This window comes from Solea senegalensis, linkage group LG9 (assembly GCF_019176455.1).
Source record: "Solea senegalensis isolate Sse05_10M linkage group LG9, IFAPA_SoseM_1, whole genome shotgun sequence".
Taxonomy (NCBI): domain Eukaryota; kingdom Metazoa; phylum Chordata; class Actinopteri; order Pleuronectiformes; family Soleidae; genus Solea; species Solea senegalensis.
The window spans coordinates 6,068,756-6,092,361 of NC_058029.1; the positions used below are offsets into that span (position 1 = coordinate 6,068,756).

The 23,606-nt window shown below is 42.2% G+C and overlaps 1 protein-coding gene across 1 annotated transcript in view; it reads right to left on the minus strand.

The window, feature by feature from the left end:
• Positions 1-23,606, minus strand: part of gask1a (golgi associated kinase 1A) — a 31,370-nt gene that overhangs the window by 7,253 nt on the left and 511 nt on the right. Inside the window, exons 2-3 of the mRNA XM_044034600.1 lie at positions 5,331-6,347; positions 4,052-4,483 (exon numbers count right to left, since the gene is read on the minus strand). Coding sequence (XP_043890535.1) covers positions 4,052-4,483; positions 5,331-6,347 — 1,449 coding nt within the window. The remainder of the gene's footprint in view (positions 1-4,051; positions 4,484-5,330; positions 6,348-23,606) is intronic.

Below are 23,606 nucleotides of genomic sequence, written 5' to 3' on the forward strand. Positions count from 1 at the left end.
ACAGGAAAAGCCAAACCTTTCAGCCTCTTTAAAACTGATCACATAAAAAACCCATATAATTGGACTATCTATCGTTTCCTCAGTCCAGCTTCACTTTTCTGTATTTTTTGGCAGTAAGTACTGCGCTGGCCTTCGTCTCTCATGAGTCACGCGATAAATTTAGGTTGTAAAATCCGGTCCGTCTCTCATCCTTGACACTCGTACTCGTTTATTTTTCCTCCGCGGGAGTTCACTGACACAAAATTTCTCTTCCATTTGTTTTTCATCCTGATGACTGCATGAGATAAAGTGTCAGACGGCGACCCAGGGGAGGATTAGTCAACACGAGTCTGAGCGCTGTTTATATGCAGTCTGCTCTATGGTTTGTTCATGGCATTTGTTTTTAAATGTGTTGGACTTTCATTTCTGTATAAATAATATATTGTTACACTTTCATGAGCCACATACTTAACACTGTGCTCTGTATAACACATAAAAACATCTCTTTAAATTTATATTGAAATACATTGTTCAACGACAATGTTGTAAATATTCATGTTAAACACTGTTTATACTGTTTAATTATCCTATCTGGTGTTTAAAATGCACGTTTACTACTTAATAACTTTGTTCTTGAACTGTCTGGAGTATCTTATCGTATCGTAACTTAGGATGTGACGCTGTTGCCTGGAAATATTTGCAGAAGAAGAGGCCGGGGGTATATATACATATATATATATGTTGTTAACGTGTAACTAAATTGTACGTGTAAGCAAATTCTTTGAAAAATGCCAAGAAGTGGACTGGGAGCTGAGTGAGGGAGAGGAGGAGGAGGGAGGCAGAGTGGGGCAGCGGTGCAGGGAAGTGTGATCTGGAGGTGAAATCTGACACCAAGGAGCAGCAGTGTGTGAGGTGTTCAGCGAGACAACCCTCTCCATCGCTCACGCTGCGCTTCAATGCAGTGAGGAGAGAAAGGTGATGAAGCCACTCTGGAAACCTGAAATCAAATGCTTTCCCTCATCCTCGGCTCCTGTGACAGTGTGTTTTGCTAAACAGGAGTGAGTGTGTGTCCTTTGGTGTTTCGTTGTCTCCTGTTAGAGCACAGGAGGTGGTGAAGGAGCAGGTAGGAACAAGTGTTAAAAGGCACACTCACTGGCTCCGAGCGGGTCGATAGGAGGCTATTAGAGCTTGGCCCTGTTACAGTGATTGACTTGAAGCAGTGAGGGAGTGAGGGGCTTATATTCAGCCCCACATGTAGTGTACATGGGTATGACACGTTTCATCTCCATGTGCAGACAAAGCAGTATTAAGACTCTTCTACAATTTTTTAAAACGTGTGTGAAGCTGATGGAAAAAACTGACACCCTCCGTACTCCCGTGTGGAATGTGACACCGTGAATGTGCTGGAAACTAAACGAGTCAGGGGGTAAAAGAAGAACAGTAATAACACAACGGCGCTCAGTGACAAGGAGCTGCCAAAAAAAAGCAGTAAGATGTCAAGGTTTGTATGAGAATAGACTGCAGGTGTTTGCCTCGACTTCCGTTGGATATTCACACACTCAACTCTATTATAAATACTGTCATGCTTATAATCCATCAATAGTCAGATTATGATAAACGATAGATTGTCATTTGCACTTCCTCGTATTCTTGTAAAATAAACAAGAGATTACATTTGTTTAGCATTGGCCTCTGTACCTGATACACTGCAGATTCCCGTCGTTTGTCTGTGCTTGTGTTGAGCATGTTTTATGGCAGCGTCACAGTGAGTCATGTGGGAAAATCTTCTCTCTTTTTGCTTTTCCCCAACTGTTTTTGGTTTTCCAGGACACAGCAACTGTCACGACATATTGCCTGGTATATGTACATCCATAGATTTGAATAAAGGGTTATTTTTGTACTTTTACCAATGGAAACAGAAAAAAAAAAATGTACTGTACTGCGCCTGAAGCAGGCAAAGAAGAATTGAGCATTTTCACTCTGCGCTTGCATTTAAAACTGGGTTGAAACTGTTTTTTGGACGAGTATGAATGAGGTCTAAGTAGAGCACTTAAAAAAACAGGGGAAGAAATATGATAATAACAGTGTTCAACAATGGTCCTGCTGAAAAGACTGAGCCCAGAACATAATAAAATGAATGGCAGCAATAATGTTTAAATGTTTCTCTGTGATGTCAGGCTCAGAGAAAGCAGCTGTGCACTCACAGCAGTCCCGCTGAAAACACCCAAGGCCGAGGAAAGAAAGACGTTTGAGAACATATGGTAAACAGCAACTTCACCAGATCACTGTAAGCGCTTCATTTTCACATGGACCGCTCCGAGCCTGCAGCTAATTGCATAATGAGCGCACATCGACGCCCTCAAACTCTTAATTTGCGGGTGGTTGTTTTGATGTCGGATGGAGAGAAATTAGAGGGGCGACCTGAGCCCGAGAGACCTGCCCGACAAATAAACTGTGTCTGACCTGAGCCTGATGCACTTAATCACTGAATTTGATTCTCTCTGACCTTGACGTGGAACTGTTTCCATGGTAACTGCTTGTTTTCCTGGTTTCTTTGCTCTATTTTCACGAGGAAACCGTTAAAACTGAATCAGTTTTGGTTTGTGGACTGAACAAGACACTGTGATTTGCAGGTTCGGGAAACACCCACCGACATTGTTCAAAGTTTTCTGACATTGTACGGACCAAACAAGTATTTTATCAACTGAGAAAATGACAGACATACTCATGGATTATAAAAATAACTGTTAATTGGAGCTCTGTCGCAGTGTGAATGACACTAAAAATGCACATATATGTGAGATATTAAATAAACTATACATGGTGAGACCTATACCCTCTCAGTAATTCATTTTTTAATATAAAAACACACTTGAAAGTGTCTTCTTTTATCCATTATGGAGCTAGCTGCTTCCAGAAAAAGCAACTCATTGATCAGGAAGTCCTTGCTGCTTCTTCTTTTATTTTCATTGTACTCATTGACATTTATGATTCATTTTGACTGTGTTTTTGACCCGTCTCATCTCCAATCCTTACCATACATGTATTCAATATACTGCAGTCTCATATACAGTATTTTTTAGTGATAGTGAGTTTGGTTTTAAAGGTACATTTTGGTGAGAAACGGGGGGGAAAAGTGTCTCTGTCAAAACAGAAAACAACAACATGAATTTAAAATAGGAGACGATATCATGAGATGTGTTTACCCTGTGACAGACTGCAGACTTTTCAAGGATAGACGCTCTCATCCTATGCATTATGGGATATACATGACAGGCGCTGGAGGCCTGAACATGCAACACTGTTGTGTATGAAATATGAGATTTTTCATGTCAGTAGTCTCATTAGAGAAGTGAATACATTCATCATGTAAATGCCAACAAAGTGTGGATTATTTCCTCGATTAATCGACTACTTGTTTGATCCATGAAATACCATAAAATGGTTGATCCGTGTTTCTCAAACCTGGAAATGAGGATGTTTTGTCCACAAAACCAAAATGATTTCTTTGTTTTATGGAGCAAAGAAACCAGAAAATATTCACATGTCAAAGAAAAAAAGACTCAAAGTGATGAATCCATTATCAAATGAGTTGAGAATTCATTTACTAATGGATTAATAATCGATTAATTGTATACTCATTGCAGCCCCTAATGCTTGATATATGTAATAGTAAATGAACCAAGAATTAAACATATAATCTAAAATTTTTTATTTAGTATATTTTGTTGTGTCACTTAAGCCCAAACCTCTTTAAATTCATATAAATGTGTATTTCATTTTATTTTCTTAACGGGACAAAAATCACCTATAAAAGAACAGATTGAGGAGGGAAATATTCGGCTTGTGTTGTCTTTTGTTGTGCGTTTTCTTTTTTAATTCTATCGTGTGTATTTGTCACAAATGGATCACAACTACTCACTGCTATTTGCTGCATGTTCTAGCGTCGAAGTTCTCCACATAAAACACAAAAGCACAGGGGGAATCAAACAAGACACTGAGGCGGCCATGACATGGCTGTTCAACATAAGTTACAATGGAAAAACACGTACAAGTGTGTTTGTTTATTTACCTGTAATAAGAAGTCGAAGAGGGCCAGTCTTCCCCACTCTGAGTGGTGGATTCCAACACACGGCGCTGACGTGAGGTCTCTTTCACTTCCACACCGGACCTGCAGCTGTTGCTGGTACTGAACCCAGCGGAGCGGCACCGAGTTCTGGTCATTGTCCGCGTCGGTGAGGTGCTGGATGTCCGGGTCCCACCACACTACGGGCCTCGGGGTTCCACTGATGTAGCGATATGGAAGGACGTCACTGCGGAGAGTCCTCAGCACTGCAGGCAGACTTCTGTTCAGTCCCAGAACTCTGTCCAGGTGGAAGGAAAAAACCTCGAACCAGTCGTCGGTGCGTTTGATCAGGGCACAGCGCCCCCTCTGACAGAATTCATCATGAGTTTCTGGACGCCTTTGCCCACGATGAAGGGAATCTCTCATGGGCGGTGAATGCTGTCAGGGAGAAACGTAAAGTTAAGTTAAACAGTAATAAACTATTTTGAATTGAACACCACGCGAGAACAGGACCTTTACGCGTGTGTTGTGCTCGATATACGCAGCGAGATACGCAGCGTGATGTAGCAGACATCCAGCAGCTCAGTTTGTCAGGCTTTGTATGAGAATAGACGGCGGGCGGTGAAGAAACACTGGGAGCAAGGGAGTGACACTTTTGACTGTTGTGGGTCTAGTTCCACCCGTGCCATACTGTACAATTACTCTGGTACCCCAAGGAAAGGGAAGGGAAGGAAAGAGAAGGGAAGGAAGGGAAGGGAAGGGGAAGAGAAGGGAAGGGAAGGGAAGGGAAGAGAGGAGAAGGGAAGGGAAGGGTGCCAAACAATGGAACAGTTGGAGCCTGTTATTTTGGTTCTATTCCTGGAAACCTAAAAAAAAATACATACTGTACTTAGTCTTTGCTAAAAAATCCACTTATTTGCTTTGGCTTTTAATATCAGTTAAGCTTGTCTTTATGTATTTATTCTTATTTTAATGGTTGCAGATCTTCCTCTATTATTAGGTTCTTTCCATTGTATATTCCATTTATTTGGCGACTTTCCTTATTGTATTTTATTGCTTCCTTTAACTTCATTTAAGCATGCAAAGCACTTTGGGGCAACAGGGGCTGTTTTTAAATGTTCTATAAAAGTACATTTGTTCACACTGTTAATGTGCCACCACTAACCCTAACCCTCATACCTTACACGAGTGAGCACCAAAAGATGTTTTTGCACAGTACTACTAACAATACTAACAATACTAACAATACTACTCCTTTATACACACTATAAGGGGAACCGGGTACCTGCTGGTATGAGGGAGGTCCCAGTGCCACTTGGAGAATCTGTCCATGTGCGGGCACTCTGGCCTTACTGACCACTTCCCCCCCGGCGAGGAGCTCCATCTTCTCGATGTCATCATCACTGAGCCAGGGAAGAGGCTGGAGATGTGGATCGATCCTGATCCTCCTGTGGTCATCATCATCATCATCATGAGGAAAGCTCTGACACCTGCTGCTGTCATGTCTCTTGTCAGGTTTAGACAAAGCTTCTCTGGGTTTTGCTGCAGGTGAATCTTTAGAGAGACGCTGGTGTTTTCTGAGAGGACGGTCCCTCGGGGGATTTCTGACAGGCCGCTGCTTCTGAATGACTTTATCAGATTTCCCAGAGTGCTTTGCTGCTTGTTGCCCCTGTTTAGCCAAAGTCTGCTGATGTCCGGCGAGTTTTACTCTTGTGCGGCTGCCATTTATTTTGTTTGTGTCAGTCTGTCTGCCTGCAGGTCGTCTGTCACTTATTAGGATTTGATCGTGCGCGGGGTTTAGTGCCGTGGCGGCTCGAGTGTGCGTCTGAGCGGTGTGTTTTACCACAGCACTGTGGTCGCTTGGTCTAATTCTATGCTTTGGCCCCGTGCTGTTGACTATAAACTGTGGGAGACGGGGACGTTGATGATGGGCTGGGCTCTGGATGGCGCCTGCCGTCGCTCTGCTTGTGTGTTTATGTCTGTGTGCGTCTGTGTGCCTCCTCTCCTGCTCTCTCCTCGTGCTGTTATCGTCGGCGGGCGCAGGTGACGCTGACTGTGTCCTGTGGAGGTGAGTGACGTGCCTCCCCCGGACGCCAGTGTCGGCGTCCGGGGGAGGCTCCATGACCCTGCGCCTGGATCTGAACCCTCCGGCAGAGCTGAGGACGCGGGACGAGCGGCGGTCAATGTCGACGGGCAGAGAGGGGGAGGGCAGCGTGATCGTCATGAGGAGGAGGCCGAAGAGCGGACACGCGAGGAGCAGCCATTTCTGAGCACCGCAGCGTTTTGACCACACTCGCCAGCCCTGCAGAGGGAAAACAAAAAATATAAGCCACAAGAAAAGAGAGGCAGAATTACACGTTAGAGGGAAACCAACAGAAGCGTTTGCTCTAAACAGAGAGGGTTAACCAAAGTCTGCACTGAGACCAGTGGAAACCAAATAGGTTCATGATTTACACTCTGCCAGAGGAGAACGTGCAGAAAAACATCTTTCTCTGCCACATTATTGGGCTGTTTTGCGACATAAACAAAAGTGATTTGACCTTTGAGTGTTTACTATTTGATCAAAAATGAAATGAGAGAGAAAAGCAGGGAACGAGACAGACGGCAGAGCAGAGTACAGACGTGGCAGAATATAAAGCTTGTGACAGCCAGCTGTGTTTTCAGTGGCTCGTAGCAGAATTAGATTTGCACAGCTGAGACCCATGCGGCTGTGGCAGAGCCACAAAGCCATATTTCACACACAATACCCTGTCAATGCCCCCAAAGTGTTTATTGTGCTCAAGTCATTTTGTTCTTTCCCTCTATTTTACTGTGTCTGTATTGTACCTGACAAAATAATCCTTAGATGCATTTACATAGAGAACTCTAACTCTTGATTTATTACCTACTCTCAAGTGTTTGTACACTTCTTGGAGCCCAGGCAGCTAAACAACATACAGTATATTTGGTTTTATTGATCATTTATTTCATTACAACCTTCCAGCATCATGTAAAACCATGTTACTGGTTTTCTAACTCTTGTCTGTATTGTTCAAGATTCAAGCACCCAAAACTGCTTTGGTGTCAACCCGAGATGGCTTAGAGCTGCAAATGAGGATTATTTTCATCATCTATTAATCTGTGGATTATTTTCTTGACTAATGGAGTACTTGTTTGGTCTGTGAAATGTTGATTGGTGTTTACCAAACCTGGAAATGATGATGTTCTCAAATGTCCCCCCACACAAACTCAAATGATTTCTTTGTTGTATGGAGCAAAGAAACCAAAGAATATTCACATTTAAGAAGCGAAAAAAAATCTGAACACTCCAACTCAAAACTCATTTAGTAATAGATTAATAAACGATTCATTGAATAATCGTAGTAGCCCTACCTGAGATACAGCTAAAATCCCAAGGCATGAACCAAAATCTAAGTATTCTGAATAAAATAACCAGTAATAGTGATATGGTATGTTTTAGAAAGATTTCTTTTTATTTATTTATCATTATTTATTATTATGTTTTCCACGTTCTCCTTGCAAGACAAATTCCCATTTTTGAGGAGGTGGGATTCAGGACGACCATTTACACCAGGTCTGAACATGAGCTACAGTGTGAAACTGTATAAACAGATAAATGATATTGTCTTGGTAAATTTCCTCTACATAGCAGTTGATGAATGAATCTTCCTTTCATTCCCAAAAACTGGAATCATGCCCAGTTCGACACGAGCAACTGAAACATGAACCGTGCCCCACTTTTCATCCTCTCACCTACTGCATCACCTATAAGTGCAGCCATATTTGTGTCTTCACAGTTTCCATCTCTCAGTGGAATGACCCAGATAACTGCAGATTCTCCGCTCTGGTCTGTTCCCCTCGTTCTTTTCACTTCAGGACGCAGGAATGTCTCACACCCGTGACACGTACAGTATTCCCCATCTTAGAGCCGTTAACGTTCCCAGATCCCTCCACCTGTGAAAGGATCCCATTATTCTTCCGCTGGAGTGGAATGTCCTGAACCAGGCCGCTGACACGTGATCTTCACTTACACATTAACAGGCAGCTCCAACTGGGAGACCCAGTCTGCCTCAAATACTCAGTGAGGGCACACGTCTCCACAGACACACTCAGTACAAGTGCTGGTGATATCGATATATAAGGTATACAGAGTTCCCACGGGCCCTGGAAATCCCTAAATATACATGAGTCATTGAAAGTGCTTGGATTTTGTGCAAGAAAGAAATTGACATTAAGGTAAAAGTCTCCGTTGTTTGTTACGATTGCTTTATGTACGTAGACGACACAGAAACTAACATCCAGTCATAATTACTAGCGGTGTTGTGGACACTGTCCTCTGTCTCTCTCCGCAGCCATTGACAGGAGATTCCATGCAAACTCCCAGACAAACACTGACTTTGACCCAAGATCCTAAGGACAATCACTTGTCCAGATGCAGAGCAATAAAAGGTGTTAAGCTGTCAGCACATTCGGTCCTTGAATTTAGGGGGAATTGGTCCTGGAAAGTCCTTGAATTTGATGTCAACCAAGGTGTGGGAACCCTGATTGTATTAAGTCTGTGTGACTCTGAGGACTATTTCATTTTGGTCACGTCTGGTACCAAAAACAAACTTTAACTTAGTAGTTAGTTGGTAAAATGTCAAAGTTTATGTTTATGTGTTTAGGCTCAAACACCAGGCGTGATTGTCTTCACACAAGGTCTTCAGGAGTTAGCAGTTTACCCCCACACATTCCCACACTTAATAATAATTTTTCTGTTTCTCACTTTCTATGAGTTTAAATATTTGATAAAATCCCTTTTTTATATTTTTGCAATCTTCACCTGAGCAGAATCCTCCTTTCACCATTTTACCTTTGCAAAGACACGCATGACTCACAGTAGATCGGACGACCAATTCATTCAAAATCCTTTTTCTGTCATAGTGTTTCACCGACTCGAAACCCTACTGCTATCACTTTAGCAACATTAGCAGCTCATGACAGACACGGCTCAGATCACAGCAGATACTCACGAACAGGTCACGAAAAAGGTCAACAAACAAGAACGAGACGTCCACAGCTGGAGACACGTAAGCCCACACACATACGTTATACATGTACATGTATGCTCCATGTCATGTGGTTTACTGGCTCGACGGAAAGTTTCATGTGTTCAGAGTTAAAGTGTCACACACTTTGACCTACAGAATAAATACTTCACGCAACAAGGAGTGTGCGAGTGAGAAGACACACACACACACACACACAGTCTGTGTTATTGTAACATTTTTCTTCTCTTTCACAAAGACAAATCACTCTGTTACTGGCAGATGACGCACATTTTCTCCTTATTATCGCTCCCTATTTTCTTTCTCACAGATTATTTGTTTCTGTGGCTCCAATCTTTTCTGATCACACCCACATTAGCTACAGTGAACACACACACACAAAGGTTTGCGCAGCTTTCCTTTTAAGGACTCGTATTCAATTCCATTCATTTTGGACAGTCTAACCAAAGCCTTATCCCTAATCTTAACCATGATGAGTTAATGTCTGAGCCTAATACGATTAAAATCTTTGGCTGAAGCAAAACCAGATCCTCAGAAATCAGGTTCTGTCTTATTAGCAGCAGGTTTTGGTCCAAATGAGGACCAGAAAAGATCCGTGTTTATGCCAGAATACGTCGAATAAGAGGTAACAAATACAAACACAAACGAGCACGTCTTCCCCTCATACCCTCCCCACCTGCCCCGACAGCCCCAGCGTCTGGCTCGTTGGCAGCTCCCTGCGTCTTTCTTTTCTTCTGTTGTCATCCTTTTACTTCTTAATATACAGGGCAGAGCTGCAGGGAAGGAATGCAGTAATAGGTCCAGACAAGCAACAGGTGCTGCAGCCAACAAAGACAGCTGAGATGTCTCTGGGCAGAAATGTGTCTCATTATTAAACCATCTCTGAGAGACCAAAAAACAGACAGCAGATTAAAGAGGCTCTTTGATGGAATTATAATCTATTAATAAACACGCAGATAAAACGAGAAATCTTCCCTATCCAAACTGGATTTTCTATTCATGTATTACTGGTTCATTTCATGACATCTTTATTCCGTCCCCAATGCCGTTTATCCGCCTGAGTAAAGTGGCAGGAATGTGATGATATAGCAGCGTGTTGGCAAAAGTGACCGTGCTACAACGCCGTTATAAATAACAGAGGAGATGAAGGCAGTGAAGCGCTCTGCAGATGGAGAGTCTTCATATCGACAACGTGGAAACGGGCCATCAGTTTGGGGACGCATTAGCTCGCCATCTGTGCTGGAGCTGTGATACTCGGTTAGAACAAGGATAATTAATGGTTTACGAACAGCACAGGAGGCTCAAAGCTGAGAAATCACCAGATGAGGTACAGTGTCGAGCACAGAAGACAGTGACTTTATAAATGATTGTCATATATATACAGTATATGACTGTACTGGTCAGAATGAGTGCACAATGTGTCGTGTCATTCATTAATACACAGAACACAGCGTAAACCTCAAACATCAGTGGGTTAAATAAACCAGTTTATGTGTAATTTAATATACAGTACAGGAAAATCAACATGAACAGTGCTATTATACTGAATCTGAGAGCTTTGACTACGACAATCCTACAATAATCTGATGAATTAAAGCAGTGGTTCTCTAAACTTTTTATACCAAGTACCACCAGAGGAAACTGACGTACCACTGGTGGTATGTGTAAGACAGTTTGAGAACCATGGACTTGAACTATATCTTCTTCTAAGTAGTTACCAATACTTGTGCAGACTGTATTCAGGACAGTTGGAGCTGCGTGGTGCAGGAACAGCAGCAGCAGCAGCTGTGATTGGCTCAGACAGGCATGTGGTGCCTTTTCAATATCAGATTACTGATAATCTACCACATTGAGAAGAGGCCAACATTGTGATCCTGATTAAAATATGATGCGTGAAGTCCAACTTCACAATAACTAGGGGTAGAATCGACTTCTGAAACCTTTCATGGGCAACTCTTGGTGGGGTTTTTTTTTCCACCATGCAACTGTCACAGATTTAATTTAAGTTTTTTTTTCTTTTTTATTCATATTTAAATTATACTTGAAGGTTTTAATTCCAATGTGACGTCCACACAGGGAGTGTTCCCTGCAGCACAGCTGTCATTGCATATCAAATTACACGTACATGAGCCAACACTATGAAAGAAAGAAATACAAATTCCAACAGAAACATGATGAAATTCATTCCATCTGGGTAAAGGTGACATGGAATGGTTGTTTTTTTTCCATATCAGCCTTTTTAAAACACAACTGAAATCTGGTTGATCCCACATAAACAAAATAATCTGAATATACGATGAAAGCACCTATTTTGTGTCAATCAACGAAAAGAAGAAAGAGACCAAAGAGAATCTGAGCAGATTCTGAAGGAGATGGATGGTTTGTATGTGTGGGAACCGCCACTGTCAACGGCAGCTCTGTCAGCTGAGGACAGACATTAATGAAGCCAGTCACATCCTCTCTCTCTCTCACGCTGCCTCACACTAACCAACGAACGGCAGCGGGGGAGCAACGCTGCAGCGGAGATAAAAGGAACGCAAAAGCAATGCAACGAAAGCCAACTGACGTATCAGCACGTGGAACGTATTCAGCTGCAGCCCAGTTCTCTGTGGTCGGTATGGACGCACCGTGCAGTCCACACGTTCACTGCAGATGCTCAGAGTGAGTTGGAACTGTGAGGCTTGTGGTCACGTGGGTTTCTAGGTTTTCCTAAATCATCAGTGACACAAATTAACTTGTCTGAGGTTACACATTTGTAAAGAAAACCAAAAAAAAACGGAAACATGCAGACACTCGCAGGCTCACCGTCCGTGTCAGTAGATGAATCTGGCTTGTAAGCAGCTGATTTTGGCTCAGAAATGATGGAACAGATGCTCAAAGAAAATCACAACAACATGCAAACCGATCACAGCAGAGATTATATGTAAATGTTTTTCTGGTCTTGATGACCACACATAGATCATACAGGGCATCTATGTGCAGCGAATTTTCTCATCTTTCACGCCCACTCATAGCAACGTTAAGTGTCTTGCTCAAGGACTCGCGCAGCTGGGAATCAAACCCACAACCTTTCAGTTGAAAGACAACTGAGCTACCATGGCCAATGTCTGGTATGACAGCATGATGAGATAATGATGATGTTCATGTTATCAGGGTTCCTACACCTTGGCTGACATCAAATTCAAGGGCTTTTCAAGGACTTTCCAGGACCAATTCCTTCAAATTCAAAGACCGAATGTGGGCAACTTGTAATAAACGCTTCGTCCCATGGCGTCCACTTTTATTGATTCGCAGCACGCTCTGCATGTGGACAAGTGATTGTCCTTGGGATCTTGGGTCAAAGTCAGTTTTTGTCATTTTCTTTGGTGAGACAGAGATCATGGGATTTGCATTTCCCAGGCATCATCGAGCAATGCAGGACGCATGAAGCAGTCGGTGACATTTACATAAATATCAACTCAACTTCTTTCATTGCACAATATTCAAGGACGTTCAGTGGCCCGTGTATATTTAGGGAGATTTTCAACCCTGTATTATAGAATAGAATAAATGCCTTTATCGTCACTGACATACAACAACATTCGGTGCCTAAATGAGAACTGTACACATTCACATGCCCACACACAAAGAACGTTAGTTAATAACCATGTATTAAAAAAACTAAATGTGTGAAGGCTAATGCATGTTGTTGCATTTAGTGGCTGTAGACGGATGCTGGTTAATTTCATAGATTGCTCTTTGGTAAAAGCTAATTCTGAATGTGGAATTAAGAGCCTCATTATTCTGCCTTTGTTTGGTTTTCATGAACAGAAACAATGTCCAATGTCTGGAAACTCTCAAGCAATACTATCAGACCTGATTGAGGGAAACCAAGAAGCATTTATCCTATTCAATTAAAAAGAAACTGAATTCCAATTTACTTATTATTATTGGCACTGGCGTTCCTCAGCGGCTGTCAAACGTCATTAAGCGCTGTATCTAAATTTGGTTTCCTAATGCAATAAGAAACACTGTACATAAAAAAATCCATCTATTCATCAATTAAAAAAACAACAAAAAAAAACATAATTTTCACTAAAATGCCCTCGCTTTGCCTCGCACTTGCTCATTTTCTCATCTGCACCTTTTCACCTTGAGCTTTTGTTATAAAGGCTACAGAGCTTTCCACTGTTAGACCCTGCTACCACAACTCTCTGAACTCCTCATCCGCAGACAGACATGGTGTGAAAATACAAATAATGTGTGGGAAAGAGAGAGTGAGACAGAGAGAGAGACAGAGAGAGAGAAAAGGAAGGACACAATCATGTATTAGCCCAAGGGCAACCATGCCTGAGGCAGTGGAATACATTAATGATTGTTGAATAGCTGCATTAATACGAACCAACAGTGTGATATGAGCAAGCACACAAACACCACACATGAATACACACACACACACACACACACACACACAGAAAGGGAGAATGGATGTTGATACAGCTCAAATCAAACACTGCTCCGAATGTGGAAAAGCAAATGTACGAAGGCGGATTCATTTCCACGTGTAATACACACTGATTTGTGTATTTCACTGCCGCCCTATGAATAAATGTAAGCCTAATGATTTGTACAGCCGTCCTTTATGGAGCAGAAACCCAACACTGCACTTCACTCCACAGAAATGTGAGCGTTCCTCTCGCTCCTCCACAAACATCCACGGACACAGATCGCAAGAGTGAAATCTGACTAAAGTGTTGGTTGACCTTTGCGGGCGAAAGGTAAATGTTTGTACTGAAGGAGAAACAATGTTTTATTACACGTTGTAACGAGATTTAGAATGTGTAAAACAATGCTCAGAAATCAAAAGAACCTCGTCCTAAATAAAATTGGAAAAAACCTTTTCACGGATCTGTGCCGTGTGAGCATTACGGGTTAATTGGCACCTGGCAAATACTCCATATTACAAAAAATAACAGTAAAACTAATTAAAACTACAATAAAACTAAGTATTTACAAAAAAAACCTGAATAAAAACTAGCAAACCCTCTTCAACAACGAATTAAAACGAAATAAAAACTAATGAAAAATCCCTATTATAACCTTGCTTGTTAGACACCTCTTAATCTCAGCCAATTTGAGCAAATTCACTGATTCATAAGTGCTTTATTATCAGAATTGACTGATGCTTTATATCCCAAAGCTGTGGTTCTTTATCCATTAACTAATACAGAAATGAGTGGGTAAATGATATGAAATGGCTTCCCCAGGAGTTATGACACGGCTGCCAAATGGCAATAAGTGTCCTAGTGGTGCTTTGCCACAACTAAAGTTTCCCATATAATCTTATTTTTAGAGATACTCAATTTAAAATGAGCCCTTTAAAAACTTATATTAAAAACAATATAACCTTTTTCCCTACAGAATGTACAAATGTTATGTTTCCCATGGAGCACAGGCTTTTAAAGGCAGAACACTAAGAATGTAAAGCACCGCTATCGTCGTCATCAGCAGAAGTAAAAACGGAGCTGGCCCTTTTCAGTTCGATGTTGACTTATGTCATTGGGACGCGGTGGTTGCTAAGCAACGAGGGTCTGATAGCGGAGCGGGGGTAGCGGCTCTGTTGATGGCCTCACTCACAGTGGATTTATAAAAGGCTGATGAGGATCACAAACACAAAGTTGTGGGACGATGACGGTTGTTTTAAAGTGGCTCTGTGACACTCGTGACCCTGATGACACTCATTTGAGAGCATCTTATGTGACACAACAGGAAATGGGTGTTAATTGATGATGACGCTGTGGTAATATAAATTATAAAATAATGCTTTAACCTTTAACCGGTTAACCATTTTTCCTGTCACTCACACCCTCGCAGGCTTTGGGCCAATACAATCAAACTCAGACCACTTTATTAGGTACACCTGTTCAGCTGCTTGTTCATGTAAATATCTAATCGGCCAATCACATTCCAGTAACTCACTGCATTCAGAGATGGTGGAGACAACCCTTTCACATTCAAACCGAGCACCAGAATGCCAAAAGAAAGAAGATCATTAAAGTGTAGCATGGTTGTTGCTGCCAGACAGGCTGTTCTGATTATTTAAGAAACTGTTGATCTGCATTGATCATCCCACGCAGACGTCTCTAGGGTTTACAAAGAAGAGGAAAATATCCAGTGAGAGGCAGTTCTCCGGACAAAGATGAAGCCAGAAGTCAGAGGTCAGGCTTCGTTTGACGATAGAGAGGCAACAGTAACTCGAAGAACCGCTAATTATAAGCAGGATATGATAAGAGGACCATGTCTGAAACACATGAAACCATTTGAACCGTGAAGCAGCTACTGCATGGGTGCCATGCCGCAGCCTCGACGCCCTGTGTACCTAATAAAGTGGTGAATGTAAATCTGTCACTAAACTTTAGACAGTAATTACATGGTAAAAAGCTGTGCAATAGAGAAATAAACTGGGAAACTGGTGTAGTTTCTCAGTGCAGGGTTCAGTGCTGACCATGTGTTCAAAATATCCCTTTAAGTGACTCTGTGTGTAGATACACATGCAGTCACTGGGCCACTTTTGTGCCATTTACTGTATATATACAGATGATTAATGGCTAGGTCATAAATTCCTGCAACCTCATGCGCACAGAGGTCCACTCGGGTCGTCAAATGCCCCGTTTCCACATTGGATTTGGATTAATCTGCACACGCGTGCAGTTTGAATCTGCACAGATTGTGTTTATGCTCCCTGTAGTGAAACAGCAACTTATTTAGGTTAAACTCGACCCAAAAGAAAGAAAGAAGACAGTAACCATGGAAACTTGCTTGAGGTTACAGGAGGAAGTCCACTGGTGCCGACACATCTACAAGTCATTGATCAAAGAACGGTGACGTGGACCTGAGTTTCAGTGTGGACGGAAGCGCAGGCGTGTGCGGTACATTACGGAGCAGCGCGGGGAATGTGGCGAGCGCGACCCAACCCTAAACCTCTACTCATGCCTGTAACATCCACAAACAAAATAAGTGGTTGGTGACTTGCAAGGGCGGCGTGGGATTTCCCCAGTTTGAGTTATTGTTTGAGTCCGCCTCGGCCTCTCTGCAGTGGATTTATGAGTTATTAAACCAGCTCCTCCTGTATTTCTGTGGGGAAACATTTCCTGGTTATTTCAGAGCAGGCCTTGTTGTAAAAAAATTAAAACCATGTGAAGAAAAATGTTCCCCTTCTGCTCAGCGTTGGACCAGTGTCACCTTGAAATCTGGACGCCGTGTTGTGGTTTGAACAGACGCGTGATATTTGCTTAACCTTTGCGATACCTCGTCTTTTTTTGGCGTCACCCAAAACACTGAGCGAGTGCTCTGAAAGCCATCCAGGAATCCCTGCTCCATATATGCTGCGGTGGGTGTGCACACGTGGTCAGATCTGTTCACTGATGCACATTCCATTCTCCTTAGAGGAAGCCGCTCTTGCACGCGAGGGAACATTGCTTGAAAGAAGTGGCAAAAGGTTCACATTTCAGAAGCGGTTTCACTGACGCCACGGGAAACAGCACGACTTCTGTGGCTGAATCACGTCAAGCTCAACTGTGGATAAAATCATCAAGTTGCAAGTTACAGAGTGCATTAAGTTCTTTTACTGTTTTCTGAAGACATCGGCCCTATAACAACCACACCCCCTGCTGTGTGTCTGTTGGTACTGGACGAGGATCATTCCATCTGCCAGAAGCACGCTTACTTTACTTTCCATTCCCGCTCCTGAGATTGAAGCAGTGTTGACTCTCGAGGGTCAGTGGCAGCGGACGACGGCACTCGGCCTTTATTTACGCTTGATAATCGGCCTCTAAATTGCTGATTTACACTGAACGAGAGTTTATCTTTTCATCCCGCGGTGAAAGTTCACAGGCGTCTCTTCCAGCTGGCTCGTTCTCACTCTGGCAGCTGCCGTCTGTATCATCCTGATTGGTGCTGTCAGCTTGTTTAATTGCATCCATATCTGAGCAACTTCTCTGTCCTGGTTTTGATGACGGTTGTTGGAGTTGATGGGAAATGAAGAGGAAGGAAGGGGACTGTGAATAACTGAGGTTTGCAGGAAATGAAAGTGGTCAGTGAGCCAGTTCTATCAATGTAAGACGGATGTAAAAAGAAGGAAATGATGTTGCGGTCCAACATTTAGAGATGAAATTGGTGACGACTCGTCACATTGCACAGCAAAATATCCTATGACAGTGTCCAGGATTATACAGGAAATGAAATAATGGCACATGACAGGAAAATGTTGACTTTCTGTCCATTTTCTTTCACTATAATAGAGTATTTACTATTTTATTATTCTTTATTTGATGTGCACTTTGATCAATCCTGGTTGTTTAATAATGCACTGTATTATTTTATTTAGATTGTAGAACTTCTGGTGTCACTAGGGCCACGATATGTTGCCATGTCGACTCAAAACTTGACATGTCGAGATTAAACTTGAAGTTTTGAGAATAAAGATGGATTATCATGTCGAGATTTAAATCGGCATTTCCGTCAGAGAGAGCGACCGCTCTACAGAAGCTGTAGTTTTTGATATTTTTTGATATAGCTGTAGTTTTTGATATTTCTAAATTTAAATTTCATCTACAACATACAGAAAGTAAAAAATATAGATGATTATTTGACATTTTAGGCCTTATGGTTCAGTGTGTTCATACCACTGCCTCTGGTTTCTACTGTCAACTCTCAAACTAGAACATTCTGGCCTGTGGGCACCAGGAGAGTGGAAAGAAATCACAATGGAAATGGTTTCATGGACCTAAAATGTGGTCTGACAGACAGGCATCGAGAGACTTGCTCCTCACAACTTTCTCCGCTCTTTTCCTTTCCCCTTTTCCAATCTCGACCTTTTGTGCTTGACTGTTTTCCTTCCATCCACGCCCGGTCCATCCATCCCTTCTCTTTTACTGTCACTCCCCCTGGCTTTGCTTCCTGCTTCCTCCTTCCTCTCCTCTGTCCTCCTTTGACTCTGCAGTCATGTCACTGCCACACACACAACCACCTGTAGAAACAACCGTTAACAGATGTCATTTTTTATGGCGCTGGTTGTGACAAAACCTCCTTGTTTCAATCTACGAACGGGCTGTGCACGCACACACACACACACACACACACACACACACACACACACACACACACAGAGCGTTCTCTGAGCCAGAGGCAAAGGAGGACAGAGCAGGAGAGAGAATGTAGTTCCTCAGTAGTTGCTGTGTTTCTCGGTCTAACTGTGTCATTGTGAGATGGTGCAAACAAAGTACAAACCATCACGCATCAGTAAGCAAATGACCAACCACTGACTCCAAACACCGCTGTGTTATGACACTTCAGCCTTGATGTGTCGCTCTGTTTACTCCCTGTTAGCAACATCCTCTCTATCCTTGTACGACGTTTGCCTGTCTTCCTTACTTTCTTTCTTTCTTAGACGACAGATTTCACTGCACAACCATAAATGAGCCACATTCTGACAGAGGGAGGTGGTTCGTTACATATGAACAGGTGAATTTGGAGACTTTGGCTTTGAATACTTCACTTTCCACATGACTACTACTTACTTGATGATTGAAATTCAAACATCTTGATGCATCGCAATGAATCACGTCCTAATTTGTCTGTATTACAAATAGAGGTGGCGCAATATGGGTTTTTCTATGATATGAAATGTGTTGTCGATGTCCAATAACCATTTTTTGGACACTATATTTAGCCAATTCTTAAAAAAACCAAAAACTTTAATACCTAAGCCTCAAAATCTCCGTCTGGATTTTTTTTTTGCTTATTTTAAGCATAAAAGGCCAGAAAAAGTGATTTTGTCCGTTTTTCCAGAATAACTGGCAGTCACTTACACTTCACTGCATGTTAGAATACTGTATTAACAACTTTAAATGAAGAAAAACGTTTTATTAAGAAAAAAACACTAGTTGTACGTGAAAAATGGAAACTATGTACATGCGTTTTTTTCAACTCTCTCCTCTCTAAATGCAATTATTTCAGTACTATACTTAACTTCTGGATGAAAAAATATACGCTTTATTTATGTTATGTTAAGCAACATGCATGACGTTTCTAAGAAAAAAAAAGTAGCATTGTCCAATGGCTGTTATTGAAAATAGGCAAATATTGGCCAATTAACTGGTTTCCCTGTGATTATAAATGCTATAAATCATTTATATGTGACTGCAACAGTTAGTCTATACAATAAAAAGCTGCATTTTACATTCGTATAACTTTATATTGTATAATTGTGCCTGTAATGTTGCCAGATGCCAGCTTACAAAACACTGGGTGGGTGTTTTTACCATTCACTGGAGTTGTTTTCCTCACCACACACACAAAGCCAGTTCCTGCCACATTTTCAACAAAAATGGCTCGAGGTAGAAGCAGAGTAAAAACAACAACAACAAAAACAACACAGAATCCAAAAATAATACACAGCCAAAAAGACTCGGGGAGCAACAAGACACAGAAAGACACCAACTGGAACAGGACAACGCTAACGAGCCACAGGTGAGACTAACGAGGTTATCAGATGAAGAAAGAAACAGAACTAAGTTAACAAGGCAAGGGAACTCGAAGGTGCACAGAAACTTCACAGTTCAACAAAGAAGCAGACAACAACGACAACAACAACAGCAACAACAACAGCAGCAGCGGCAGCGGCTCGTTGTTTCATTCTACAGACGCACAAATGCCAGCGGCGCTTACAGATGCTGCTTCTCACAATGTACACCTGGCACATGTTTTATTCACACCGTTGCTCCCACTTACGGTAAATAATATGTCAAATGAACCTTAAAGGCAGCGCGGCTCTCCTGTGGGCTTCTCTTACAGCCTTGAATGTTGCATTCAAAAACATGAAAAATGATGCAGTGTGGAGAAGCTTGTTAGCGCCAGTGCCAGCTCAGCACTGTAACCCTTGCACTTCACCTTCCAGTGGTCCCTTGAGAGCCTGCAGAGGAAAATGCTGCGGTGTGAGCTCTCCTAACTTTTCTTTCTTTGTTGCGGAGGCTACTTTTAGATTTGTGATAACTTTAACTGCGAGGAAGAGGTCAACAAAGATGGAACAGAGAAAGGAAAGAAGCTCCAAACCATGTGTTTTTTTTATTCCCTAAAACAACAGTCATTTCTAACGTTAGTGTCAGCGCAACTGCACGTAACTAAAATCCCCTCATTTGAGGCTAATGCCGCTCAACGCCAGTTTTTCCAAAATACCAAGAAGTGGGCAGAGAGCAGTGGGTGTTGGGGTGGAAAATGCGGGGCAACGGTGTACTGAAGGGGGCGGAGTCATTTCCGAACTGGGTGCTTTCTGATTTTAGGCTGATTTGAACAGATTATCCGGCCAAATTAACCTGTAGTGTGATTAGACGCGATTAGATGCATCAGAATCTTCCCGATTTCAAATTGTACTTATTTAACATCCAATGAGAGCGAGTTGACCGGGAAACGGATGTTGCATACTTTGGTTTAGAACTGTAACTTTTACCAACTCATACAAGTTGATTCCGTCTTCTCAGCCATGACTTTGTTCACAGTTTTTCTTTTTTGCATTTCTCAGCACAAAACATCGCACACACACACACACACACACACACACAAGAGCTATTATCTGACAAGGTCCGACAGTCCGCCTCCTTTCTATTCTGAAGTCATGCGAGTTTCTGTGAGATCCCAAATCCCCTGAATCTCCTCCCTGGATTAAAAGTGTGTGGTCCTGCGTCTTGAGTGGATCGTCTCGTCTGTGCTTTTCTCAGACCACAGACACAAGTTCATTGTGTCTGTGGTCTGCCGGTCAGATTTGAGGGGCAGACTTTAGATGCCATTCAACATTTAACTGTTTTTTATGAAGTTCCCATGGTAGCTCTCTTACAAAAAGCAGCAGTAGGTGAATTGTTGTGTTTGGATCTCCATGTCCTAGTTTCACAAGGTCAAACATAGCTGCACTGAGACAGAAAGAGACAGAAAACACACATGCAGAGTGAGGTTGACTCGGAATCTAAACCACACTCCTTTTATTTTCAGAAATTGAAGAAGTGTATGTGGACATGCTCAGCTGATCTCAATCAGTTAAAGCACATCTGTCCTCTATTTAAATTCAGCTGACACACACACACACACGCACAGGTTTGTGCAGCTATTCTTCTTAGTACAGTTAGATCCTACATACAAGTGTTATCCCTCACCTTAACCTAACCACAATTCAAATCTTAGTCCAAAACTTGACCAGTTCCTCAGAAATGAGGTTCTGTCTCATTAGGATCAGGTTTTGGTCCATATGTGGACGACCCGGTCCTGACAAAGTCAGTGTTTATGCCAGAGAAGGTCCTAAATATGTAATAAATACAAGAACACAGAGAGCGAGCGAGATGCAGATGTGGACAAAGAATGAAAGTACTGTTCAGTGAGAACACATGAGCAGCAATTGAGTCCAATATCGTGTGGGGCCTGTGATTGAAGAAGTGTGCAACAAACGTACCTGAAGAGAAGAGAAGAGAAGAGAAGAGAAGAGGACAGAGATTTCCCCTTTTGGTTTCCTTGTTAAACATCAGACCAGGAGGCTGTCGGCTCTGCATATGGGACTCATTTGAAATGTGAGACTTTGGGGAATGCTTGAAAGACAGTCGATAACCCAACAGATGATTGGAGAACGACCAACCTACTCTCGGGCCGTACCTTTTAGCGAACAGTGATTTATGAACTTAAATATCATCTTATCTTATCTTCTCATCTGGTCGTTCCACATCCCTCTGTTTTACATTTGTGATGACTGAGCTGGACGGAAGAAGCTTATTTTAACGTCTCACATTCAAACAACAAACGACTGGATCCTGAGGGTCCAGGGCAAATCTACAACATAAACAATAGAGAGGATTCAAGACAAATAATAAATGCATGTGCACTCCACCCTTCTGTCCACCCCATCTTTGTGACTTGAAAAGTCTTTGTTTTAAACTTCCGAGTCCAAATGAAGGACCAACTACGAGTTATCCTGGAACACTGGTTTTGAGTCCTGCACTCGAGTGCGACACAGTGGAAAAACCAATTCGTTTTGGTTGTAAACATCTTAATGGACAGCACACAAACAAATCTGGGGTGAAACGTCTGAAATAATGATGTGCTATACCTCAAAGTGTGTTTGCACCACGTATAAACATTATATTGATGTATTGTAAACTTTGTGTTGTGCTGGCACAACGCGCGAGTTCATTTAACGGCTGCTTAGGGCCCTTGTTGCCACAAGAACACTTGACATCTCAAGAGAGCACTTAGTCAAATATTACATCATGTCACCAACGGTAATCATCCAAAGATTTAATATTATATCAACAGCTTGAAAACAAACACTATGCCCTTGGGGGTGACCTAGATTTCTTTTATCTAGGTCTTTATATTTATTCCACTTGATGTTCTCAGCAAACCGGCTCCTTTCCACACTAGACAAGTGGAACCAAAGTTCCACCACTCTACGTCATCAACGCCAGTTCTCAATTTACAATATGAGCTGAGGTAAATACAACAATGTCCTTTCAGAAACCAACACATCCAGGTTCCAAACCTGACTTATTTTTGGTGCGAACACACAACCGCCGGTTCAAAGTTGTTCCAGGGCCTGACCGATGTGAAAAGGCAGGGTTCCCACACCTTAGTTGACATCAAATTCAAAGACTTTCCAGGATTTCCAAATTCCCTAAAACTCAAGGACCAAATGTGCCGACACAGCTTAAGATGAAAGGGCAGCTTGTATGAGCCGCTTCACACATGGCGTCCACTTGTATTGATTTGCAGCACACGCTCTGCATCTGGACAAGTGTCCTTTGTCATTTTCTTCGACGAGACAGAGATGTTGGAATTTTACATTTCCCAGACATGACGTCGTCATTTGCTCACACTTAAACTTTACTCGATCACTGTGCCGCATGGAATCTCACGCCAACGGCAGACAGAGACGGTGGACAGTGTCCACAACACCGCTAGTAATTACGTCTCGACAATTGTCCTGCGTAATCTCCAAAGCAGGGCGCATGAAACAGTAGGTGGCGCCATCACAAACAAGGGAGACATTGACTTAACTTAACTTATTTTCTTGCACTTTCTACTGACTCTATGTAAAACAAATCATTTCAAATAATAGTGAAAATAGTCAAGTGTTTTAACTAATGCCATCTTGGAATACTCTGTCAGGAAAATCCGACTTGAAAGCAAGTTCAAGTTGAAAGAACGCCCCCTCAAGTCGGAAATTCACACGTGAACACACCGTTAACACCTGTGTTGTCAGCAAACTGGCAGCACAATGAATGAGAAATTACAAATCTGTTGATCTGCAGATCTGATGTAATCCATTTAACAGACGAATAGTGACAACTGACTTCTTTATGGGCAGAAAACAACACACCTGTGCAACGCATGGACATTGTTTTTGACGTGCTGGTTGCCACTGAAGACAGTTCTAACACAATAATAATGATTACTGCTGCTGTTGTCTCGGTGTCTCACGGCTCTGAGCATGCACCACA